The sequence below is a fragment of the Trachypithecus francoisi genome, unplaced genomic scaffold (assembly GCF_009764315.1).
Source record: "Trachypithecus francoisi isolate TF-2019V2 unplaced genomic scaffold, Tfra_2.0 Lachesis_group21, whole genome shotgun sequence".
NCBI classification, from domain to species: Eukaryota; Metazoa; Chordata; class Mammalia; order Primates; family Cercopithecidae; genus Trachypithecus; species Trachypithecus francoisi.
The window spans coordinates 30,440,297-30,467,210 of NW_022681467.1; the positions used below are offsets into that span (position 1 = coordinate 30,440,297).

The following is a 26,914-nucleotide window of genomic DNA, read 5'->3' on the forward strand; positions in this document are numbered from 1 at the left end:
TGAATCAGCAACGCAGTTTTATTTAAGGCAGAATTAGGGAAAGGCTATGCCCCTCCACTCCCCATCCTCCTACCACTCAGTCCTAGCCCAAGTCAGGCACTAGAACCTGCTGAAAAGGCTGATGAGGGGCTGATGGGAGTGGGGCAGGGTTCATGGACCTTTACCTCAGAGCAGCTTCCCCTCAGCTGTACCCACACCCCCAGGATTTGGGGGTCTCTAGATCTCATCTAAGGGAAACACAGCTTTTCTGGTCCTCAGATGGAGAGCTGGGAGAAGGTACCAGTATTTACCCTTCCATAAAGACTTTGGAGGTCTTTAGGAGGATACCCCTCAGGAGGGCTAGGAAAGGAATGACAAATATAGAGGATAGAAGGTCCCATGGCCTGGTTGTGCCCTCACACGGGGTATGGGTTGTCCAGGACTGCCACTCCCGCTGCCACACCACCATCTGCATGCTCGATGGCTTTGGTTCGAAGTAGGTGCCCCACGTGCTTGTTCATCACGAGTGTCTTTTCCTGCCTATAGAAATGGAGGCAGGAGACACACATCACCCGGACTCAGCCCCAAACCCAGGACCTTCCCTGGTCCCAGTTGAGCAGTACATGGGTAACTGACTATATCCAAGAAAGTGCTAGGATTTTAGAGTCTCTATTCCTCTCTGGAGTCTCCTTCTAGTCCTAGATTGTCAAACCATGTGTTCTGAGTCCTCTTGGTGCTATTTGGAGTTTGCTTCACGGTTGCAGAGGACTTCTCATCAGGGCTTCATCTGATACCCTGGTGAGGTGGGCAGGTCTTGTGTCCTTGGCCTCATTTAATAGATAAAGAAACAGGTAATAAAGCTAGGGATTGGCAGAACTGGCACTGAAGCCCAGGATTCCTGACTCTTTCCAGTGTTCCCCTCTAGGCTCACTTGGCTGGCACTCTTACGAGCAGGGAGTGGAAAGAGCTTCTGATTCACTCACCTGACATAGACCCCAAAGATGCCCAGCTCTGAAATGCACTGGACCACCTGGGCAGGGCTGCCAGGCCGTAGCAGGCAATTCTCAAAAGGCTCAGGTTCGATCTTCTCCATGAGGATGTAGGAGGCCCTCTCCTCACTGTTCTTCAGCTGTTTCAGGGCCTGTACCATTTCCTCCCCATATAGGTTGTTACCTGCAATGAAACTGGCCAGTCACCCTGATCCTCTGCCTACCTCCTCCATCCCATGCCCTCACTTTTGAGGCCACATGGGCAAGTCAGCAGCCTCAGTTCCTGGCATCTGCTCAGTGAAGCCAGGGCATATCTGGCTCCCCAGGAGGGAAGCTTACTTTGACAGGAGAGCCCTTACTCATGCAGTGAACACATCTTCCACTACACTGTTCCTCCCTGGTTCGCCTCCTACCTACAGCTGTTCCTTCTCAAGCTCCATTACTGACTCCGCTTAAATGCTGGGGTCCCAGGGGAATTGGTCCTCCACGCTTACTCTCTCCTCCATGTGCCTTTTCCCAGGGAGATCTCTCCTATTCCTGAGGCTCCATCTATACCCTAAAAATTGTTAACTTCCGGTCGGGCGCGGTGGCTCACGCCTGTAATCTCAGCACTTTGGGAGGCTGAGGTGGGTGGATCATGAGGTCAAGAGATTGAGACCATCCTGGCCAATATGTAAAACCCCGTCTCTACTAAAAATACAAAAATTAGCTGGGTGTGGCCGGGCGCGGTGGCTCAAGCCTGTAATCCCAGCACTTTGGGAGGCCGAGACAGGCGGATCACAAGGTCAGGAGATCGAGACCATCCTGGCTAACCTGGTGAAACCCCGTCTCTACTAAAAAATATAAAAAAAAAACTAGCCGGGCGAGGTGGCGGGCGCTTGTAGTCCCAGCTACTCGGGAGGCTGAGGCAGGAGAATGGCGTAAACCTGGGAGGCGGAGCTTGCAGTGAGCTGAGATCCAGCCACTGCACTCCAGCCTGGGCGACAGATCGAGACTCCGTCTCAAAAAAAAAAAAAAAAATTAGCTGGGTGTGGTGGCGCACACCTGTAGTCCCAGCTACTCAGGAGACTGAGGCAGGAGAATCACTTAAACCTGGGAGGTGGTGGATGCAGTGAGCTGAGATCACGCACTGCACTCCAGCCTGGTGACAGAGTGAGACTCCATCTCAAAAAAAAAAAAAAAAAAAAATGTTAACTTCCAAATCTTTAATGCAGGCTCCCTGCTTAGACACCATATGACTGGCCCCCAAACAAACTCAATTTGTCCAAGCAGAACTTATTACTTCTGCCTAAACCTGCCCCTCCTGGACCTTCCCACCCCCAATCAGGCAAAAGGCACCCCTGAGTCATATTTAACTCCTCCCTTCCACTATCCTCTCACTATCTAGGACATGTCTTTCCAGTCGGCCCCACAGTCCTAGCCCTAGCTCAGGCCTCTACGTTGCTCTTCTGAACAACTGTATCAGCCTCTTCCATGGTCTCTGCTACCAATGTCTCCCCTCATTCCAGGACATCTTCTACAATGCAGAAACTTTGTAAGTTTTGCGAGTTCCCACCACTGCTAACCACTTGAGTCCTGGATCAATGTGTCCCTTCCCGGTTTAAAACTCTCTAATGGCCTCCCACTGCCCTTAAGATAAAATCCAATTTCTCAGTATATATTCAAGGCCCTTTATAATCAGGATGCAAACCATTTTTCCAGCCTAAATCTGTCCCCTCCCAGCTCCCCCTCCAGCCTCACCAGTTTCTCATTAACCTCCAAACATCCCACACTTCCATGGCCCAGTGCCTTGGCTTGAGGTTGTCCCTGTTGTATGAAACACTCTTCCTCCTTTCCATCTGGGAAATTCCTACCCACCTCTTAAGACAAAGATTAAAAACATCCTCTCCTCTGGAGAGGTAGACATGACCCCTGACCTCAAGGAGTTTCAAATTAGAAAGGAAAACAGACATGTATTCTCTCCAATCTCCTAATATGACCCTACCCCACTTCCCAACAATCTACCCACAGGCCCCTCAGGTTAAAGTTGTCCAAACCCTTCAATGCTGGTTAATCAGTTTCCCCTGTGCTCCCGGACTTGGTCACAGGGTCTTAGGCAACACTGTTCAACATGTGGCCTGTGTCAGTTCCAATAGTATACCCCATGCTTGGGACTGTGCTCAGAATAAGTGCCCATGAGCACTGGCCACAGCCTGCTAGTCCCTTTCATTGAGGAGCCCCGCAAAGGGGGATCCACCTACCTCCACCCTCTCTCTGGGGCTTTAGCACGAACCGGCTAGGAGCAGCAAGGGCCTTGGCGATGGCCTGGTCCCCTTCTTCACCCTGGAAGGAGGCAGAAAGCAGTTAGCATAAGTTTAAAGGCTAAAGAGGCAAGAGCTTAGGTCCAGCTGATTGTGCAGAGCAGCATCAGAGGAGGAGCAGGAGGGAGTACAGCCATAAATTCCTTCAGGTGGGATGCTACTATCTGGATGGCACTCCCAACAAACCCCCTGCAGCAGCCGATGCAATGAGAACGGGCCTTTCTTTAGCAACAGCTCAGGGCTCTGCAGCAGGCACCCTGGTACGTTTCTTAGTTCTTGCTACCTGACTTAGTCCCTTCCCTCTGGTTGCCATCCTCCTCTCTACCTTTGCTGAGGGAGCTTACAATGGATTCCAGTCCCCATCCTTCCATTATGAGGCTGCTCTTCTGCTCAGAGTTCTAGGGGTTCTCCAGAGCATAACCAACCTTTGTCACAATGCCAGCTCCACCCTCCCCAACACATTGAACTCTAGGTCTCTGCCACCTAGGAGGCCTGTGGTAGGAGAAACGGGCTGCCCACATACCATGTCCAGTGAGTAGAGGCCAGCAAAGGTGGCGCGGAGGCGAGCCACAGCCTCAGGCTGGCCAGGGAGCAACATCTCCAGCATGCCCGGCCTGCTCAGCTCCTGCTGTACCTTCTTAGTCCCAGCCAGCTGGGTGGCAATGTCTGGGCACTTGGCAGCACATGACCTCTCCAGCAGTAGACGTGCTTCCCAGTTCTGCAGAGGGAAGAAGACAAAAGGAATTCAACTTTATTTTACCTCAGCTGATGCTTACTGAATACCCATTAGGTGCCAGGTATCATGATTTATATCTTCACACTCATTATCACCCAGGATCATTGTAACATCCTTGTGAGCAAGGTGTGATATGTTATAGTTATGTATCATTGTGCCAGACCGTGAGCCCTCGCAAAGGCAAGAATTCCCCAATCTGTGGGAAACAATAGGTGTAAGGATGTAGAAAAACTGATGAGTAGGCTTGAAGGAGGTAGAACACTTGTCTATGTGCTCAGTTTCCCACTGTGTTCCATACTCCCTACCATGGCTTTTACGATCCTTCAGGAGCTGGCTCCTGTCTACTTTTTCAACCTTGTACCATCCCTGACTCCTAGTCTCCATCGTTCTAGCCACACAAGCCTGTCATTCCTCAAATCACAAAGCTCTTTCCCTCCTCAGGGCCTGCACTGCTTTTTCCTCAACCTGAAACCCCCTTCCTTTTGGCTTTTCCTATGCATAGGTGGATCCTTACCATCCTTATATCTCAGCTCAATGTCAGCTTTTCAGAGAAGGCTTCTCTGTCCACTCTATTTAATGTGAATTTCCCATAATTCTCTCTTTTTACCCAGTTGTTTCACTGAAAGCAGTTACCTGAAACTAAAACACACACGCACACAAACACACACACACGCACACAAACACACACACATAAATCCCAATTTTTTTTTTCTGTTTTTGTTTACTTTTTTGTTTTTCTTTTGAGATGGGGTCTTGCTCTGTCACCCAGGCTGGAGTGCAACGGTACAATCTTGGCTCACTGCAACCTCCACCTCCCGGGCTCAAGCGATCCTCCCTCCTCAGCCTCCCAAGTAGCTGGGACTACAGGTGCATGCCACCACACCCGGCTAATTTTTGTATTTTTTGTAGAGATGGAGTTTTGCCATGTTGCCCAGGCTGGTCTCGAACTCCTGAGCTCATGCAATCCACCCACCTAGGCCTCCCAAAGTGCTGAGATTACAGGTATGAGCCACCATAAATGACCATATTTTTGTTTACTTTCTGATGCCCATTTATCTGACCAGACTGTGAGCTTCACAGCACAGGGCTCTTATCATTTTCCTCATTTTCCATTGTATCTCCAGTGTCTAACACAGTTCCTGGCACTTTGTAGATGCTTAATAAATATTTGTTGTTGTTGCTGAATAAGGTGAAATTTGAATGGGGTTCTGAAGGACAGGTAGAGTCAGTCAAGTGAGACTCAATAGGGAAGGGATACTCAGACTAAGATAATATGAACAAAGGCCTCAAGTGGGTGATCACAGGATGAATGGTTTACTACACAAGAGCTGAGGGTATAAAAGGCAAGGAAACAGCAGGGGATCATGCCTCCCAACTCTGGTTCCCATTCTCATGCAATGGGGAGACAGTCTTTCCTTGGCTCCAGACCACTGCAAACTGCACACAGCAGAATCAGGTCTTTCCTGTGACCCCCACCCAATGCTGTCCTTACTTTGTTTTTTTTTTTATTTTTTATTTTTGAGACGGAGTCTCGCTCCGTCCCCCAGGCTGGAGTGCAGTGGCCGGATCTCAGCTCACTGCAAGCTCCGCCTCCCAGGTTCACGCCATTCTCCTGCCTCAGCCTCCCGAGTAGCTGGGACTACAGGCGCCCGCCACCTCGCCTGGCTAATTTTTTTTATTTTTTAGTAGAGACGGGGTTTCACCGGGTTAGCCAGGATGGTCTTGATCTCCTGACCTCGTGATCCGCCCGTCTCGGCCTCCCAAAGTGCTGGGATTACAGGCTTGAGCCACCGCGCCCGGCCTCTTACTTTGATACTACTGGTTCACCTGCAGCACTTTCACCTGATCTTCATCAATTATCCCAGGAACCCAACTACTAGTCTGGCATTCCACACAGAATCATAGGTGACCAGAACATCAGAGATAAACCCAGAGAAATACTCCATTATGTTAGAAGCAGGAAAGCAAAACCAAAGATAAGCAAGGACTTGCCCAGGGTCACCTAGCAAGTCACTAAGCCTTCTAGATCTCTCTCCGTGTCTAAACCTGCTCTGAGCTGCTCAGTTCTCTAAATGTGTCTACCTCTTGGCCAGGTGTGGTGGCGAACACCTGTAATCCCAGCACTTTGGGAGGCCAAGGTCAGCAGATCACAAGGTCAGGAGTTCGAGACCAGCCTGGCCAACATGGTGAAACCCTGTCTCTACTAAAAATACAAAAATTAGCTGGGTGTGGTGGCGCATGCCTGTAATCCCAGCTACTCAGGAGGCTGAGGCAGGAGAATCACTTGAAACTGGAAGTCAGAGGTTGTAGTGAGCCGAAATCACGCCACTGCACTCCAGCCTGGTCAACAAGAGCAAAACTCTGTCTCAAAAAAAAAAAAAAAGTCTACCTCTTTAAACACTACTTTCCTTCCTTGTTATCTCAAATTCTTCTAAGTTTTCTTTGTCCTGTTTTGAAATCTAGACCTATTTTTCTAATAGACAGTTTATCTCTCCTGTAGTCAGCAAGCAGCCACCACTGCTAACCTTAACCTATCTAAAGAAAAGGATGTTCCATCGAGATGTCACCTCTGTAGAGCTTCCCTATACGGAGCTCAGCCCTGAGGGGAGTCCTAGATGAATTACAGACCTAGAAGGAGCTCCCTCAGTTTTAGCTACCTAGTGTAGCTCCCCCAGCTCACAGAAACAGACCTAGAAAGGGTCAGGAACCTGACCATCATCACACAGAGGCAGTCAAGCTCATGACCTCCAGCTCACTGCTCATGGTATTTCTAAACTTATTTCCTCCTTTATCATCTCCCAGCTGAGAGCAGAGCTTCTTAGCCTCTCCATGATGTGGATGTTAGGAGCAGAGGAGAAGAATGGGAATACCATCGGCCTGAAAGTCAGAAAACCTGGGAACTTCCTGTGGGGCCTTAGAGAAGCCTCTCCATCTCTCTAAACGTTAGTTTCTCCATCTGTATAATGGGGATAATTATATGGTTCACCGAGTGGTTGTGAGGGTTAAATGAAATAATGGATGTGGAAAGTAATGAAAGAAACTACATGGTAGGATAGCAAAACGAGGTGATATTACTGTCATTAACATGAATGAGGAGATTATAAAACTTTCTGATTCAGATAAAGGAAAGGTAAGAGTTGGCAGAAAAAAAATGGTCAGCAGTATGCTGGAACTGGCTTACATCAACTAGTGAGAGCTGATTGTTGTTAAACATTTGCCAGCACATCTCTGGAAACAGTGTAAATGGCTGAAGCTCTGTGGATTCCTGAGGATTCAAATTCTAGAAGACTGTGTTTGTAGAGTGAGAGGTAGCAAAAGCCTTGAGGGAGGATAGGAGGCTCTCGCAGCAAGCTCCCTGAGAAAGAAGTGAAGTGAGGACTCGGAAAACTCAGTTGTTATAAGCCTGAATTGGGTCTCTGTGGAGCTCTTGTGGGTCCCAGGAGGCAAAGAATGGTCTCACAGAAAATACCAACCTGTAGACTGTACTGACGAGGCATGTAGCCATCCCGGAAGTAAACCACAGCAATTTCCTGGCCATCCCTGGAACACAGGATGGAGAAAGCTGCTGTGTTAAATTATAACTGATATGTTCAGTGGTTCAATCTATTTCAGGGTGCATCAGGATGAATTTGGCTTTTTCAAAATTCAGCCCACAGGTGGGAGCCTGGTCAGGGGTTCCACTGGAACCAGTGAAAGTAGATATCCACACTACCAGGGCTTCCACTGAAAACAGGGAGGTGTGCCATACGGAATACTTTAGAATATTCTATATTTAGAGTCATTCTAAGAAGGCCAGAAGGAACAAGAAGGTCACTAGAATCAAATTTGGTAAATGCATAAAAATGTTGGCTCGAAATTACCAAGCAGCAGAATCATACTGCCATGCGTAGTAAAACACATTTTGTATTTCCACTGCTTAAAGCAGCTAAAACCAGACTGAAAAAAATTTTTAATGGCGGGAGTGAAGGTGGAAATGCAAACATGTAAAATGATGAGTCTGATTAAGACACAGACTTTTAAAACATCTTTTCCTTTTCTTTGACCTATTTGATATTGTCTACTTTATCTGAAAAGTAAATTAACTACTTTGTTTTGTTATGATAAAAGCACATTTTGAAAAACAGTGAGTGGTGGTGTGAAATTCCATGGACAGTTTTAATTTTAACAATCACTAAGTTCTAGGTCTAAATATATGTGCTGCAATGCTACCCAAATACGTAGCACTAAATCTACCTGGTGGTGGCCCCTAGAGAGAAGCATAAGACTTGGCTTGGAACACAAATCCGGGCCTGAGCTCAGACAGTGGCATCCAGACCAATCACAGAATGAGCCAGCTGCTCCTCTTCCTCCCTGACTGCCCAGCTCAGCTTCTCAGGCCTGACCTCACCTTACTTACTAAGAGGGGCAAGAAAACTTTTGGGAACTTAGGGCATATGAAAACCAAGATGATCTCTAAGGAGATCCTGATCCAGAATGTCAACAGCTCTGATGGAAGCAGAGAGTGGCTGGCTTTCTCCAAAATTTCCTAGGAGGATGAGATATTTCAGAAATTATGAGAGAAGGAAGCAAGCCATCACATCTCCCCAAAGAAAGAATCATTTTGGGGAAGAGAGTGGCAGGATGAGCTTCATAAACCAGCCTTCCACTGAATTCTTGGGAATGCTTACACAAACAGCCTTCGGTCTTGGTCCAGAGACCCCTTTTCAGAGATATCTTCAAATGTTCGTCGGATCACGTGGATGTTCCTGTGAAAAATGGGCAAGAGCCAGAGGGAATGGATGCTATGTTCTGAGTGCCCCATCCCCAGTCCTGGAGCCACACGTATAAGTCCCCCTTACCTTTACTTACCTGGCCAGTAGCTCATTTTCTATGGCACGCTGGTCAAATATGTTTCTTTCCTTCTCTTGAGCAATCAGTAGCACCACAGCACTGGGGAAAGAGCACAGGTGGCCCGAGGCTACTATAGAACTTGTTCTTCCTTTGTTTCTCCCCTCAACCACCCCACTGCCACACCTCCTGGAATAAGAATAAGAACAAGGCTTCCCTGAAAGAACAGATGTTCCTTCTCTCGGAAACCTTGGAATTACCCAAGGCATAGACACCTGACACTATCACATATGATTTCCTGAAAAAAGAAAACTTCAAAAATGAAGATGCCTCTGACCCTTCTCCAGTGGGCAGATGAGATATTGTAATGATGTCATGAGTCGATGAATTTCTGTGCAAATTAAAATGTAGATATAAAACCATCTCAAAAACCCAAGAAGCCTTTTTCTTAGAACTTAACATAATTCTAACATCTTTCTGGAAGAATAAACGAGGGAGTATTGAGGAACATTTTGTAAAAGAACAATGCAGGGGGTCAGGGGCTAATGGCTCTATTACTAGATTGTAAAGGATACAATAAAGGAGTGTGGTTCTTACATGAAATGGAACCCTACAGAAACCCACAGGGCCAACTACAAACAACTACATTATCTCCTGGGCCTCCCAAGATTCCTGTGATGTACACAGGGCCACGTTTGATCTCATAGTATTTATTAATGAGATCACTAGGGCTTATGTGGCTTCTTCCTCTCTGACTATTCATATATTTCTTTTTTTATTTATTTTTATTTTTTATTTTTTATTTTTGAGACAGAGTCTCGCTCTGTTGCCCAGGCTGGAGTGCAGTGGCCGGATCTCAGCTCACTGCAAGCTCCGCCTCCGGGGTTTACGCCATTCTCCTGCCTCAGCCTCCGAGTAGCTGGGACTACAGGCGCCCGCCACCTCGCCCGGCTAGTTTTTTTTTTTTTTTTTTGTATTTTTAGTAGAGATGGGGTTTCACCGTGTTAGCCAGGATGGTCTCGATCTCCTGACCTCGTGATCCGCCCGTCTTGGCCTCCCAAAGTGCTGGGATTACAGGCTTGAGCCACCGCGCCCGGCCTATTCATATATTTCTTAAAGAGGAAGGGGCTTGAGGACTCAGGGAAAAGCTTATGCCAGGGAACTATCTGTTTGGCTGCCAGCTAACACATTTCCATTGTCAAAGATAGGTCCAGTCCCCTAACAGATTCCTAGGGTGAATGCTCAGCAGTACCAAACTCCATTTTTTTTTCTTTTACATTTTATTTATTTTTTTGAGGCGGAGTCTCCCTCTGTCACCCAGGCTGGAGTGCAGTGGCGCAATCTAGGCTCACTGCAACCTCCACCTCCTGGGTTCCAGCGATTCTCCTGCTTCAGCCTCCCAGGTAGCTGGGATTACAGGTGTGTGCCACCATCCCTGGCTAATTTTTGTAGTTTGAGTAGAGATAGGGTTTCACCATGTTGGCCAGGCTGGTCTCGAACTCCTGACCTCAAGTGATACGCCCGTCTCGGCCTCCCAAAGTGTTAGCATTACAGGTGTGAGCCACCGCGCTCAGCCTACAAACTCCATGTTTGCTGTGACTATACTGCTTTGTGCCTGTGGCTTCTTCCTGAGACCCATGGAACCCTAGGCTTTGGCTTAGGATTCTAAGTGTATATTCCCTGACCTCCTCTACTTAGCCTTTCTTTTTTTTTTTTTTTTTTTTTGAGGCAGAGTCTCGCTCTGTCGCCCGGACTGGAGTGCAGTGGCCAGATCTCAGCTCACTGCAAGCTCCGCCTCCCGGGTTTATGCCATTCTCCTGCCTCAGCCTCCCGAGTAGCTGGGACTACAGGCACCCGCCACCTCGCCCGGCTAGTTTTTGTATTTTTAGTAGAGACGGGGTTTCACCGGGTTAGCCAGGATGGTCTCGATCTCCTGACCTTGTGATCCGCCCGTCTCGGCCTCCCAAAGTGCTGGGATTACAGGCTTGAGCCACCACGCCCGGCTCTACTTAGCCTTTCTTGTCTATCTCTGCTGCTCCTGACCTTGGCAGAACCTCTTGGACTAAACTCTGTTTGCCTGACTCCTTTCTGCTTAGCCAAAATATAGGTCTTAGCAAGTCCCCTCTCCTGGTCTGCCTGAAATCTTATGAGGTCAGACGTGACATTAAGCTGAGTCTTGGCTTTCAGTTGAGTGCCTGAGAGACAAACTAAAAGTGGTGTTCTCACAAGTCATCTTGTCCTGAGAGAGTCCTAAGGGCCAACGGCTTTGCTCTTCACTTTGTAGCCTAACCTGTCCCGCGCATGGGTGAGGGTGTGTATGGGAGGGTGGCAGTTGGCCCAGGCTGGCCCACCTCCAAAAAGAGGCGGAGGAGGAAGGCTGGCAGCTGGAGGTTAAAGAGGAACTGCACGCTCCAGCTAATTAAGTCAGCCTGCCAACTGCTAAACAATCAGAGTTGGGCTCAGAAAACATATTTGACTTCTCCTGCCTTCAGTTCTGAGCAGTTCTGAGCAGTCTATTTCCTAGTAGGAAAGTTGTCAGCTAAGGAAGGTGACCTGACAATAGCATGCTGGCTGGGGGTGAGGACCCCTGAGTGCTAGTCCTGGCTCTGCCAGTGACTTGTAGTGTGTCTTGGTAATTGACTTGGGTAAGGCAATTTTGTTCCTTGGGCCCTGGTTTTCCCATCTATAAAATAAGGGTGTTATGGCCGGCTGTGGTAGCTCATGCCTATAGTCCCAGCACTTTGGGAGGCCGAGGCGGATGGATTGCTTGATGTCGGGAGTTCGAGACCAGCCTGACTAACATGGAGAAACCCTGTCTCTACTAAAAATACAAAATTAGCCAGTTGTGGTGGTGGGCGCCTGTAATCCCAGTTACTCGGGAGGCTAAGGCAGGAGAATCGCTTGAACTCGGAAGGCGGAGGTTGCAGTGAGCCAAGATCGTGCCATTGCACTCCAGCCTGGGCAACAAAAGTGAAACTCCATCTCAAAAAAAAAAAAAAAAAAAAAAGGGTGTTAAAAAGATCACAGTTCCCAGCCTTTTACCACCAGGAATCCCCTTTTCTTATTCTATTCATTCCAACCACAGGCCCTATGCTTTGAGAGTTTGTCTAAGTTGAAATTGTAATTCATTTTGCAGGCTTCCATTTCTTAAAAATTTTAAAAATCATGAGATAATTGATGAAAATTATTCTACTCTACCAATGCAGTTTTTCAGTCAACACTATGGAACCATATCTCTTAGAGGCAGAAAAGGGAAGTAGAGAGAACATAGGCTTTAGAGGCAGATGAATTCTATACTTACCAGTTGTGTAACTTTGGGCAAGTTATTCAAACTTTCTGAGCCTCAGTTTGCTCTTGCATGAATTAAAATTAGTACTTGTCAAATGATAGCTATTATTATTATCATTTTATTTATTAATTTTTTTTGAGATGGAGTCTCACTCTGTCACCCAGGCTGGAGTGCAGTGGGGTAATCTCGGCTCACTGCAACCTCCATCTCCTGGGTTCAAGTGATTCTCCTGCCTCAGCCTCCCAAGTAGCTGGGACTACAGGTGCCCACTGCCATGCCTGGCTAATTTTTGTATTTTTAGTAGAGACAGGGTTTCACCATTTTGGCCAGGCTGGCCTTGAACTCCTGACCTCTGGTGATCCACCCGCCTCGGTCTCCTAAAGTGCTGGGATTAGAGGTGTGAGCCACCGTCCCCGGCCTATTATTATTATTATTGAAAGTACTACATAATGATCCACACAGATTTTTAAAAACATTTTTCAGGCCGGGCGCGGTGGCTCAAGCCTGTAATCCCAGCACTTTGGGAGGCCGAGACGGGCGGATCACAAGGTCAGGAGATCGAGACCATCCTGGCTAACCCAGTGAAACCCCGTCTCTACTAAAAAATATAAAAAAACTAGCCGGGCGAGGTGGCGGGCGCCTGTAGTCCCAGCTACTCAGGAGGCTGAGGCAGGAGAATGGCGTAAACCCAGGAGGCGGAGCTTGCAGTGAGCTGAGATCTGGCCACTGCACTCCAGCCTGGGCGACAGAGTGAGACTCCGTCTCAAAAAAAAAAAAAAAAGGAAATGACTAAGAACTTAAAGCCTAGCAGTCAGAGCTATTAGAGCTATTAATGCAGGCAAACAGCCTTGCATGCCTCTCTAAACCTAGGTAGCACTACTGTATTACAGCAAGCTGCAATTGTTGACAGTCATAATGACAACCTTCAGTCAATAAGAAAAAGTTAAATCATAGTCAGCATCTCTTATTTAAGAAGGAAACCTTAAAATAATTTTGGCATGTAAAGGTATAAGTTTCTATTCCTAGAAAAATCCCTTTATTCTCTAATGATGGCTGGGAAGAAAAGAAGTTGCTAAACCTATGAATGCTGAAACTAAAGCAGGATCCTCCTGCTACCTTTTCACACCCTTACTTGGTTGAGCCGTAGAGCTCCCAGGCTTTGGCAATTCCCAGGGCCAGTCCCTTGCTGGGATTATTAGAGAGGATCTTGCCAGCTTCTTTGGTTTTACTCAGGACACTGAGAACATGTCTGTTGGAAGAGAGATGGCTGTTCAGTAATTGCATGGACCTGGAAGCCCCCTCTGTCCATGACCTCATAGATATAGCAACATGACTCTGAGAATCAGCTGAGCACTGAAAAGCATGCTCCCATCACATTCCTGGAGGATCCACTTCAGGTTGGAATATGCTGGGCTGCCCTAACCCTGGCCCCTGGTGTACACGCCTAGAGGAGACCTGGGAGCCTCTGTCCCCACCCCAACCTACCCCAGCCTCCCATTGAGCTGGAATCCCTTACTCTGGGCCTCCAGGTGCTGTCTGGAATCCTGCTGCAGACCATCTAAAATCATTGCAACCTGGAGCATCACTGCTGTCTAGAAATGGATACTACTAGGCCCAGCCCCCAGACAGAAGTCCCTGCATTCCTCTCTCTGGGGCTCTCAAGATATTGTTCCTTCTGCTTGTACAATGTAGGGACAGGACTAGATGAGCCATGAGGTCCCTTTTCTCCCTGACATACCAAGGATCTGATTACAAGAGGAAACTGCTGTGGGGATGGCCAGGGATAACATGTGACCCAGGGCCCAGGAAAGCACAGTCATAGCTGGAGTTCCCCGGCCTAGCCAGTGACTGTACACCCACCAGCATGTCACCCCACAGGTATGCCTAGGGCTGCCCAGGGGACCCACCGGTGCACAGCTGGGGTCCGGGAGGCCAGGCCCCCAAAACTGGCAGAGATGGTGTTGATTTCGATCTGTTTCAGGGCTGGGGAACCATCTGTGCTTCGCTGGAACATGTAGTCTGAGCGATTCAGGCCCAGGAACACGGTCTGTGGGGAAAACTGAAAGCTGACAGTATCTGCCCAGGGACTGACTCTGAGGACCTAGCCACAGAGCACACAGGTACCATGAACTCTACGTAGAGATTAGAGGTACCAGCAAACACTCCCAAGCCCAGTGGGATCATTCTTCTGGTCATCCTTGAATTGGTCACTGGGATAAACCCAGTGGGGACCAGTGAGAGGCAGATTCCCATGGGCTGAGGGCCTGGACCAAATTCTTCTAGCAAAACAGAAAACAAACAGAGATGGGAGGGGCAGCTTCCAGACTGGAATAAGGCTGAGAATGGTTACCTGGGCAATGCCCTCTTTTAGGACTTGCTTGTGGATGTCAAAGAGACGAGCGGTAAAGTCATCCTGTTTGATGGTGCTGGAGGAAGGAACAGAGAACATTTTGCAGGTTTAATTGGCCTAAAATTTCAAGAAGTCCCATCCCCACTCATTGACTCCTGAATCCTCTCTGAGTCTACTGACCAAAACTTGAATGTCTGCCCCAATCTGGTAAAGAACAGTGGCTAAGAATCCAGCTCCAGACCTGGGTTCAAATCCCAGCTCTACCACTCACTAGTAGGCAACCTCAGGGAATCATTTCACCTCTCTGTGTCTCAGTTTGCTGATATATAAAATGGAGAAGGATATAATTAAATTTATATCATGGGATTGCGGTAAAAAGTCAGTAAGATATTACATTCAAAGAATTGAACATACTGCTCCGAAGAAGAGCTAAAAAATGACATGATATACCTATTCTACTTGAATAGCTCTGATGGTTGGCAAGCCTTCTGGTTGACCTAATACTAACTCTTCACAGCTTTTCCTACACTCTGTGACCTCCCACGGTGAGCCTTCTCCTCCTCCTCCATGGCAGCCGTCAGAGATTAGAAGACAGCAGTTATGCCCTGTGCACCAATAAGATTTTTCTGACCCAAGCTAAATATCCTAGGTTTTTTTTTTTTTTTTCTTCAACTAGTCCTCATATGATGTGATTTCCTCAGGGAAGCCTTCCCTATCTGAGTCAGATCCCCCTGCTATGTGTTCTCATAGAACTAAAAACCACTCCTTTATAGCACTAACTGCAGTTGCAATTTTACATTTTCTTTGTGTGATGATTAGTGTCATCTCTCCTGTTTGACTATAAGCCTCATAAAGGTAGTGGCTGTGTCTATGCAGGCTCATTGTCATAGCCCAGTATACTGCTGTGACATGTGACATGTGTTGGGGCCTATCCAGTATGGTTTTCTGGAGCCTCAACAAGAGCCACAGTAAGAAGGAATCCACAGGTAATTAACATCATACTTACTGCCCTTTGAGATTCAGGGTGGATTCTGCATACCTGCTCAAGCCTGGCTCACCTTGTTACAGAAATGTCACAGGAGACCAGTGGGGGAAGCCAAGTAGCCCAGGCCTGCCCTGAAGTTCCTCTGCTCCCCAGCCAGCTCTCTCCCACTGGTGAGCTCCCTCATGCCAGCCCTTGGTTAGGAGGAGAGTCCCAGCTGGGCTTCAGCCTCCAAGGAAGTTGGGACACACTTTCCTTTTTCTGAAGAGGTGCTCCCCTTCATGTGCTGTAGGGGCTCTTCTCCCTTAGGAACTAGGGTTTGTATGTGTATGAGAGGAGAGAGGAACAGAGAAGGCAGGGGTTGCAAAGATGAGCTGCAAGTCTCCTTCATAAATGCATCATTAGGGTAAAGGTCATAAGCCAGGCTGCTCACGTTTCCCACAATCCAGGATCGCAGGTACAAAGTTGGGCCCATTCCAAGAAACAGCTCAGGGGCAAGGTGGTGGGCAGATTCATACATTCATGACTCATTGGGTTTTTGGCTACAAGCCAATGGTTTCCAAGCTTCTTACCATTATGAGCCCTTCTCATATTCACCCACACATTTAAAAAAAATTTTGTCTCTAACAAAAGTCTAGTTTCTGTTGAAAAATTAATCAAAGACATGCCATTACAGGTTGGATATTCCTTATCCGAAATGCTTGGGACCAGCAGTCTTTCGGATTTTGGAAGATTTGCATATACGTAATGAGACATCTTGGGGATGGGACTCAAGTCTAAACACAAAATTCATTTGTTTCATATACACCTTATATGCATAGCCTGAAGATTATTTTACACAATATTTTAATTAATTTTGTGCATGAAACAAACTTGACTGTATTTTGACTGCACCTGTCACATGGCATCAGGTGTAGCGTTTTCCACTGGTAGAGTCACCTGGTGTTCAATAAGTTTTGAATTTTGGAGCATTTCAGCTTTTGGATTTTTGGATTAGGGATGCTCAACCTGTACAATATATATATATATCTAGCATGTATATGTACATACATAATGTAGATATTTAATTCTACAATGAATATATATACATATATATGTATTATTATTATTATTTTTTGAGATCGAGTCTCGCTCTGTTGCCCAGGCTGGGGTACAGTGTTGTGATCTTGGCTCACTGCAGCCTCTGCCTTCTGGGTTTAAGCAATTCTCCTGCCTCAGCCTCCCAAGTAGCTGGGATTATAGACGCCCGCCACCACATCCAGCTAATTTTTTTGTATTTCTAGTAGAGACAGGGTTTCATCATGTTGGCCAGGCTGGTCTCGAACTCCTGACTTCAAGTGACCCACCCACCTCGGCCTCCCAAAGTGCTGGGATTACAGGCGTTAGCCACCGCGCCTAGCCTATATATATATTTAATTCTAAAATAAACAAAGAAATTTTAAAAAATTGCCCCAGTATCTGAAGAAAAAAGAAAGATCAAGGGAAAGAGACAGAGAAGGGTGGATGGGCTGAACCATTTCACAGGTTGCTTCCTCATGCCCTGAGTGTGGCCCAGTCTGTACCCCATCCCATCCAAAGATGAGAGGCCTGAGGTGACAAGAAAGGGTCGCTGCTTAGGAGAAGTAGAAAATCTGACTTTAACCCAATAACCTTCCCTACCTCTGTTCTCCTCCAAAACTAGGCTGACTTTCCCTAATTCCAAATGGAAATATCAGTCTTCAAAGTAGCGTCTCACAGATTACAGAATGTGAACAATGAAAGGGATCTTGGATTTAAGTCAATCTCGTCATATTTCAGATGAAGAAATCTTAGGCCCAGAGGAGGAAAGGGAGTGGCTTGAGGCCACAAAAATAACTGGTTGAGCCAGGATTAGAAGCCAGCTTTCCTGACCCCTATGACTTTTTGTTCTTTGGGGATACCTTTCCTCTATCCCACCAAGTCAGCTGACACAGTAACACCTCATGGCTCTGCAATCTTCCAGTTCCTTGGTTCTGGCAGCTCCTGGCCCCCCATGCTTCACTGCCCCCTACCTGGAAAGAGTTTGCTCCAGGAAGGCAGCGTTCTGGCTGACAGCATCCACTAGCAGGTTGAAGTCCATCTGCACGGCATAGGCTTGCTCCAGCAGGGCACTGGGGACCAGTGAGGGGAAGAGCGTGAATGGGGCATAGCTCACCACCTGTGATCAAGAAGAGTGAATGGGACAGGGCAGGGCACCTGTGAACGGGCTGTCTTCCTGCAAATGGAATCCCGTGGAAAGTCTGGCCTACATTTACTGAGGACACACCAACTGTAGATTAGTGGTTACCTCGGGAGGAGTGGAAGGGGGAGAGGGGAACACAGAGAGCTTCCAGATTCTGTGATAGTTTATCTCCACATATTAGAGAGATAGAAGCAAAAAAGCAAAAAGCAAATAACAAAAAGAAACCCACAAGTTATTGAGCACTTACTATGTGCAAGGTATATTATTTTAAATACTTTACATAGATTCATCATTTAGCCCTGTGAGGAAGATACTATTATTATCCACACTTCACAGAGAAGGGACCTGAGACAGAGAGGTTAACGGATCCAAAATTATATTCAGCTAGTAACTGGTGCTGGGATTTGAACCAGGATGGTTAACAGATCCAAAATTTTATTCAGCTAGTAACTGGGGGTGCTGGGATTTGAACCAGGATGGTTACTAAACACAACACACACACACACACACACACATACATATAAGGAAGCCTGCTCCTTGCTGGTTGATGTTCAAGCCCAGTTCACACTCCAGTCTCCTTGACTTGTATTATGAAGCATTCCTGAGTTTAACTTTTGAGTTTATATCAGTTTGTCATTATGATGGTATAAGTTTATGGTGTTAGAACTTGGTATTTATATATTTATTTTTAAAGTACTATTTTTTTTCTTTTTTGAGGTGAAGTCTCACTCTGTTGCCCAGGCTGGAGTGCAGTGGTACAATCTTGGCTCACTGCAACCTCCACCTCCTAGGTTCAAGCAATTCTCCTGCCTCAGCCTCACCTGTAGCTGAGACTACAGGTGTGTGCCACCACACCCAGGTATTTTTTGTATTTTTAGTAGAGATGGGGTTTCACCGTGTTGTCCAGGCTGGTCTCGAACTCCTGACCTCAAGTGATCCGCCTGCCTCCACCTCCCAAAGTGTTGGGATTATAGGCATGAGCCACCATGCCCAGCCAAAATATATATATATATTTTTAACAGATAATACAAATACATGATACAAACTTCAAAAGAGACATAAGAATACATAGTGAGAAGTATGTCTCACTCTCATTCCAGTCTCCTGGGAAAAAGACTGGGCCCCAGCCACCCAGTTCTCCTTCCCAAAGGCAAATGACAGACTAGTGTCTCACACATCCTTCTAGTCATCTTTGTATTGATATATATGTATACATATATATTTTCTCTTTTTTTCACCCCCACAGCAAACTACACTATATTGTGCTTTTAAAGTATTTCCTTATATGTTCAAATAGAGCATTTTCATGATTTTTAATTGCTGCACGGTATTCTACTCTTTGGATATACCATAATTTATTGAATCTAGTATATAGTTGGTTTCTTTATTTTCCCATTACCATTAATGTTTCAATTGGTATCCTACAATATACATTCTAGATATTTTTGTATATGAGAAAGTCCATATATTCTAAATTTCTAAAAGTAAAAATATCAAGTAATTCAGGCAAATCTATTTTAAATTTTGGTAGATAATTCCTAAATTACCCTTCTCAGCATCTTTTTTTTTTGGAATGGGGTCTTACTATGTTGCCCAGACTAGAATACAGTGGCTATTCATAGGTGCCATCATAGTGCACTATAGCCTCAAACTCCTGTGCTCAAGCAATCCTCCTGCCTCAGCCTCCCAAGTAGCTGAGACTACAGGTGTGTACCACTGCCCTGACCTCAGCATCTAAGACAAAACTGAGGAAGGCTATTTGTGAGAATAAGGTTTATTCGTCCTGAAGCCTTTATGAGTTAGAATGGGAATGACTGCAGATTACATAAGGGGTGACCTAATACCCTGAGGAGCTATGTGATGACTACAGGAGCAATTTCCTTGGCTTTAACACAGAAAGCTCTGCTGCCCCCAACAAGTCTAATCTCGGCCTGAAAAACTCAAGAGTTTTTCTGCTAAGACATCCCTCTGCCTCTGTCCCAGGACTCATTATGCCCTCCTGAATTTAGGATCAATAGTATACAGCTGTTCTCTGTTAGCTACCGGCTAAAGGCTGAAACACACAATCTTCTCACTTTTGATAGAGACAATAACATAAAATAACATTACTAGCAGGGTGCAGTGGCTCACGCCTCTAATCCCAGCACTTCGGGAGGCCAAGGCGGGCAGATCACAAGATCAAGAGATCGAGACCTTCCTGGCCAGCATGGTGAAACCCCATCTCTGCTAAAAATACAAAAATTAGCTGGGTGTGGTGGCACATGCCTGTAGTCCCAGCTGCTCTGGAGGCGGAGGTTGCAGTGAACTGAGATCGTGCCACTGCACTCCAGCCTGGCGACAGAGTGAGACTCTGTCTCAAAAAAATTTTGCTTTGTAGCCAGGGAAGCAACAGCGAGTGACAGGAACTGTGGCAAAAATAAGAACTTGCATCTTCTCTAAAGGGGGCAGCCAAAACTCTGCCTTAGCCAATTGTTGTCATGCAGGAAAGTAGGCCAGAGTTGCCAGATGATATAATTTTTCCAAACAAGTTGGGTTGCTAGATGTTTTTTTTTATTTCATGATTTTTTGTTTTTTTTTTAAATGTTGGCTCTGACATTTTAAAAATATTCTAGTGAAAAAAACTGTTAACAATGCTTGCCCCTGGTCAGGGAAACACTGGCTGGAGGAAGGGGACTTACTCTGAATTTTGCACCCTGTTCTCATGTATTTGAATGTATTACTTATTGTAAAAACAAATTAACTCCCCAAACACTGCAGGAGCCAAATATTCAGGCTGGATATGGCTAGTTTGCAGCTCTAATCTACAGGATGAAGTTCACACTCCTCCTTCACCCAGTAGCTAAGGCCCCTTGGCTGTCTGATGCTGGCCTGCCTTCTTTCCCACTATATCCACTTATGCGCCCCGCATTTCAGCTGCATTCTCTTGAACACTTTTTTTTTTTTTTGGCTTTTCCTACTTTTAGGTCCTTGCTATGCAGTTCCTTTTCCCTGTTGGTCTTTTAAGGTCTAGTTCAAATACCACCCCTCAACTCAATCATCTAATCATAATGAATTACTCTTTTTTCCAGCTGTCCTATATAGTATCTCAGGAAAGGAAAAAAAGCATGGATGTTCAGAGCATGGACTCAGGATCCAAATTCCTTGGGTTTACATCCTGGCTCTGCCAATTATTTTACCATTTAAATGACTTCAGGTAGGTTACTTAGCCTCTCTGGGGTTCGGTTTCCTTACCTCTGTTGTGGTGAGGAGTCAGTGATTCCAAAGTGTTTAGAATAATGCCTGGCACATAGTAAATACTCAATAAATGATAGTTAACATTGTGTAGCAGACTGCCTGTGTTTCCTCATAGAGCTGACATTATTTCATTTTGTTTTGTGGTATGTTCTCTAACTAGACCAGGAGCTCCAGAGGCTAGGACTCTGGCTGACTCACCTCTTTGTCCTCAGTGCCTAGAATGGCATAGCCTACAGCAGGCATTTGGTAAAGATTTGGAGTAAAATCTCACACACACACACACACACACACACACACACACACGTACATTTTCTGACTTTTTTTCTGGATTACAAATCTCACTGTGGATTGTGCCTTTTCTAGGCTCCATTAACTCCCAGAAAGACCAACTGCTGAATCTTCACATGGTACCTATTGATTAGCAGAAGAAACAAAAGCTTGGAAGGGAAAATGCTTCATCTTAGATTCATACAAGTAATTCACAAAATCTAGGTTCACAGCCCAAGCAATTCTACTCCATACCGTCAGCCTGCCTAGGGTGACAGACATTGTCATTTACTCGGGCCTTAGCAAACGATTACTGAGTGTGGACTCCACCAGGCCTGTATTAGGTTCTGGGCACACAGAGACAAAAAAGAATGGGGCTGGTTAAAAAAAGAAAAGATGCTGGCAGCTCTTTAGTCACCAATATGATCTTAAGGTGTACTGTTAAGTTTTTTTAAAAAAAGTGGGCAAAAGGAGGCTGGGCACGCTGGCTCACACCTATAATCCCAGCAATTTTGCAGGGGCAGAGGCCAGTGGATCAGTTGAAGTCAGGAGTATGAGACCAGCCTGGACAACATGGTGAAACCCCGTCTCTACCAAAAATACAAAAAAAAAAAAAAAAATTAGTCAGGCATGGTGGCACATGCCTGTAGTCCCAGCTACTTGGGAGGCTGAGGTGGGAGAATTGCTTGAACCCAGGAGGCGGAGGTTGCAATGAGCCGAGATTGTGCCATTACGCTCCAGCCTGGGCAACAGAGCAAAGCCCCAAGGAATATATTTACTTGTTACTAGTTACTTGTTATGAATCAGTCATCTGAAGAGATCAACAAGAAACCAAAACACAGGCTGCATTAGGGTAAACTCTTGTACCCTTTGAATTTGAACCATGAAAATGTCTTGCCTAGTCACCACATTAAAAAAGCTTTATTTTTTCCCCCCTAAGGATGAGATTTTAAAAAGGTGTGGTTTGGACTCAGCAGTTCTACTTTTACGTATTGACCCTGGAGAAACACTCACAAAGGTGCCCCAATAGACATACACATGGATGTTCCCTATAATGCTATTTATGGTCATAAAATCATGAGAGAAATCACCTAAATAGACATGAGTAGAGGTAAGCTAAACTGTGATATACCCACATCTGGAACACTATGCCTCAGATTGAAGTTGACCCTAATGGAAGGCATTAGAAAGTTCTAAGACAGACTATTAAATAAAAAACCAAAAATATATCATAGAATAATATAATTTATTCTATGATAGATATCAAATAATATTTGATAATTATCAAATAATAGTTTGTTTTTTTAAAAAGACATATTTCTCTATACACATATCTACATATATAAATGCACAGAGAAAGGCTTGAAAAGATATATCACAAACCAGTTACAGAGAAGGTAGAGTGATTATGGGATCTTCAGTAATAGCTCACTGGGCAAAGTGCTTCACATGAATCACCCTCTAATTCTCTTACCAAACCAGTGAGGTAGGTCCTATTATTATCCCATTTTTACACCTGAAGAAACTGCAACTGAGAGTAATTTGCCTAAGTCACACTTCAAACCCCATATTTAAATTTGATTACTCCAGCATGCTGCTTTTTTACTTTCTACTTCTACAGATCAATTTCAGTTACTGAAAAAAATAAGGCAAAAGAGATACGGTCCCTGATGCAAAGGAAAGACCCTCAGCCTGGCTGGGGCCAGACAGTGGGCCATGGTGAATGCTGTGGGGAGGAGCTAGGGGCTTACCTCCGAGGAAGTGGGCTCCTGTGAGGTCCTCAGCAACACTCCCTCAGCCAGGGCGCGGTCCACAGCCTGCCGTGCCAGCTCCTCTAGCTGCTGTTCATCCTGCAAGAGGCTCCCCCAGTTGGTGGCCATCCCAACACCTGCAAAAGATGGAGAGAAGAGAGTTGGTGACAGATGGCCTGAAGCCCAGCAACCACGGAAACTGGCTGGTGGCCACCCCCAACACAGCAGGACCCTGACCTCTGTTGGAAGGGAACAGCGTGGTATACAGGAATGAACACTGGCTGGTTCTAGCTCTTAACAACTTCCATGTGCACGAAATAGAAAGCCTGACAAAGCATTTCCATTGCCACTCTCTCTTTTGATTCCTAACACAATGGCATTATTCTCACAGTAAGGAAGCAGAGGCTTGGAGAGGTGAAATGACTTGCAGAGGTGATGACTGGTATAACCTGGACTTGAACCCATGTTTCTGGACTCCCAGCCTAATGCTCTTCATTGGAGAAAGAAGCACTAATATCAGATGTGACTGGGGCAAGTTCCTTCCCCTCCCAGAGCTACAGATTCCCTAACTGTGAAACAAGAATGGGGTAGATCAGTAGTTTCCAAACCTGGCTGAACATTCTGGGGAGCTTGGGAAAGAATACAGATTCCTGGGTCCCATCCCAGAGACTGATTCAAGAGGTCTGAAGGGAAGGATGGGTTGAGGCTTTGTATTTATTTTTATTATCATTATTATTATTTTTTTTGAGATGGAGACTTAGTCGCCCAGGCTGGAGGTCAGTGGCTTGCTCTTGGCTCACTGCAACCTCTGCCTCCTGGGTTCAAGCGATTCTCCTGCCTCAGCCTCCCCGAGTAGCTGAGATTACAGGCATGCGCCACCACGCCTGGCTAATTTTTTGTATTTTAGTAGAGACGGGGTTTCACCGTGTTAGTCAGGATGGTCTTGATCTCCTGACCTTGTGATACACCCCCCTCGGCCTCCCAAAATGCTGGGATTACAGGCGTGAGCCACCACGTCCAGCCGAGGCTTTGTATTTTTAACAAGTTTTCCTGGGATAGGAGCCACTGCAGTACACTATTAATTCCCTTCAAGCTCCAACAACTCATGTCAGCAGATCTCAAATAAATTACATGGGAAGGGGGAGGGAGCTCTTCGTGGAATATCATGAAATGCAAATAAGGTGAACTCCCTTATACTAACCAGAAGGAATCTTAGTAGCAGAAAATGATTACATTCCATGTATGGACATTTATTATCAAAGCACCAAAAGACAGAAAATATTTTTGAGAAATCACATTAGCAAGATGGAAATCGCTGAAAGCCAAGGGTCCAATGTAATAGGAGGAGTTGTCTGATTGATTGCCCAGAGACATACAGAGGTGTACAAACTCACACCCTGGTACTCATTCAGTTTTCAGCAGGCCTCGGGAGTTTAAGATCTGGGTAAAAATCTGGAAACACAGTCATTACTTTCGTTCTGCTCTATTGTCATTTAACAGAACATGGCTGCCCAACTCAGTGGTCCCCAGGAAGGAAGTTAGAGAATAATAGGAAACCTCCATCACATTCAGCTCTATCCCCCTGTCCCCATGGCAGAGCTAGTGCTAGGCCAATTATGAAGGTCTGCCGGCCTCAGCACAACGCTTTGAAAGAATGTGCACGTAATCTCAAGAGTGTCCTGATATCTCTGCTGAGTGAGACACAGATGAGGGCAGGCATAGTAACGAACAAGGCTCAAGTCAGACAGACAGACAGACCTGGGTTTGAGTCCATAATAATATGACTTCTTTCTTTCTCTCTCTCTCTCTTTTTTTTTTTTTTTGACCGGGTCTCGCTCTGTGGCTGGGGTGCAGTGGCGCAGATCTCGGCTCACTGCAAGCTCCACCTCCTGGGTTCACGCTATTCTCCTGCCTCAGCCTCCCAAGTAGCTGGGACTACAGGCGCCTGCCACCATGCCCGGCTGATTTTTTGTATTTTTAGTAGAGACGGGGTTTCACCGTGTTAGCCAGGATGGTCTCGATCTGATCTCATGACCCCCGCCCTCGGCCTCCCAAAGTGCTGGGATTACAGGCGTGAGCCACCGTGCCCGGCTGACTTCCCTTTCAAGTAAGATTGCTGTGTGGATTAAGAGAAAAATCAGTGTGAAATTTCTCAAAAGAAGTTCTATACATGAGACCATTTTTTGCCTGTACTCTCTTTACAGGTAGGAGGAGACTTGTCAGAGGTCACACAGAAACCTAGTGGCAGAGCCAGGACAAGAACCCATTACTTTGACATTAGAGTAATGAAACCCTCCATGAGCCCCCATCATTCCACAACTCTGGAATTCCGACATCTGTTTGCTGTTGGGCTTTTATTTAGTTGGCAAACACTGATTTGCATTTAATGCCAGTCCCTTGACTAGGTACTAGGGACATGGAGAAGGATAAGACATAAAAATAATCACCATGGGCCAGGCGTGGTGGCTCACATCTGTAATCCCAGCACTTTGGGAGGCCGAGGCAGGCGGATCACCTGAAGTTGGGAGTTCAAGACCAGCCTGACCAACATGGAGAAACCCCATCTCTACTAAAAATACAAAATTAGCCCGCCGTGGTGGCGCATGCCTGTAATCCCAGCTACTCGGGAGGCTAAGGCAGGAGAATAGCTTGAACCCGGGAGGTGGAGGTTGCGGTGAGATCTTGCCATTGCACTCTAGCCTGGGCAACAAGAGCAAAACTCTGTCAAAAAAAAAAAAAAAAAGAAAGAAAGAAAAAAAAGAAATCACGATGAAGGTGCTAAGTGGGCCCTTTGTTTTTCTCATTCTACAGCTTCAACCCTCCCTTGGCTTTATTTGTTTTGCTGATGACATTCAAATCTACATCTTCACAGCAATACTTTCCTACCTTCAAACTAGAATATCCAATTACTTCCTGCGAGTCTCCACACAACCAGAATAGAATTTGTTGTTGTCTCCCACAAATCTGCTTCTCCTCTGATGAACCCCACCCAGGTACCCAAGCCTTGAGTACTTCTTTCCTACATCTCACTCTCCCCAAATCTTGTGGATTTTGCTGCCTAAGTATATAATACTTTGATTTCCGTTATTTATCTCCATTTCCAGTGTTTGTAGCCTAGCCCCGGCGACTGTCATCTCTTCCCTGGGCACGAAACAGATTCAGAGTGAGGTATCTTCAGTGACCAGGATACGTCGGCCTCTGTTCCCCTTCCAGGCCTTGGCACGTGCTTTCTTCTCTGCGGAACTCTTCCCACCACTTCTGATCAGGGTTCGCGATTTAGTTCCAGAAGCCGCCCTGGGATTCTACATTCTACAGCCCATCACTTTTCCCGGTACCGCGGGAACAGTGTTTGTCTTGATCACTTTTCTATCCAGTGTTAGCCGCGCTTAGTACTGTATTCATTCATTACATGAATGAATGAAGAAAGAATGACAGACGGGCCGGATCACCGAAAGCCTCAAAACGCCCACAAGGAAATGGGTCGGACTTTATCCCCAGGACTAGACCAGAGCCTAGAAAGGCCCCGAGGCAATGACACGGTCGGCTGCCCAGGCTGGCCCCACTACACGGGCCCGCTCGCTTTCACCCTAGACAAAGTTTGTCCCTAATCGCTCCCCGTTGTAGTTCTAACTGGCCCCAGTCTCACTGGTCCACTGGCCCCGACACCGGCCCGATCTAACGGCAGGAGATCCGGAAAGTATGGGATCAACGCGCGCCAGCCCAACCCCCTCAAGAGACACTAGTTTCCCCGCGCATGCGAAGGGTTTCAGCTACAAGATCTCCCGGCCTCCGGAGTTCAATCCCTCGCCAGACCCCTCCCTCACATCGTCCCTCCCGAGGAAACGTGACCCGTGCCGGCCGCCGTGGACGCGCCAACCTACTCGTTCGCCTTCTCTCCGCGCACGGTTCTCTCCGCACTCGCGCCGCTACCCAGGCTCGGGGGGCGGGGCCTCTATGCGACCCAGTGCGCTTGCGCGGACCGCCCCGGGCCGGCTTAAAGAGTAGGGCGG

General features: G+C 46.5%; 1 protein-coding gene across 1 annotated transcript; it reads right to left on the reverse strand.

Moving 5' to 3' along the window:
* GSS (glutathione synthetase) lies at nt 1-26,870 on the reverse strand. Its single transcript, XM_033186202.1, has 13 exons — nt 26,786-26,870; nt 22,905-23,041; nt 17,483-17,628; nt 14,471-14,546; nt 14,028-14,167; nt 13,253-13,369; nt 8,853-8,933; nt 8,672-8,749; nt 7,478-7,544; nt 3,792-3,986; nt 3,209-3,290; nt 963-1,152; nt 1-519 (listed from the first exon to the last, which is right to left on the reverse strand). Exons 2-13 carry the CDS (start codon nt 23,031-23,033, stop codon nt 396-398), a joined length of 1,425 nt encoding a protein of 474 aa, XP_033042093.1. The 5' UTR covers nt 23,034-23,041; nt 26,786-26,870; the 3' UTR covers nt 1-395.
* Between the last annotated feature and the right edge of the window lie 44 nt (nt 26,871-26,914).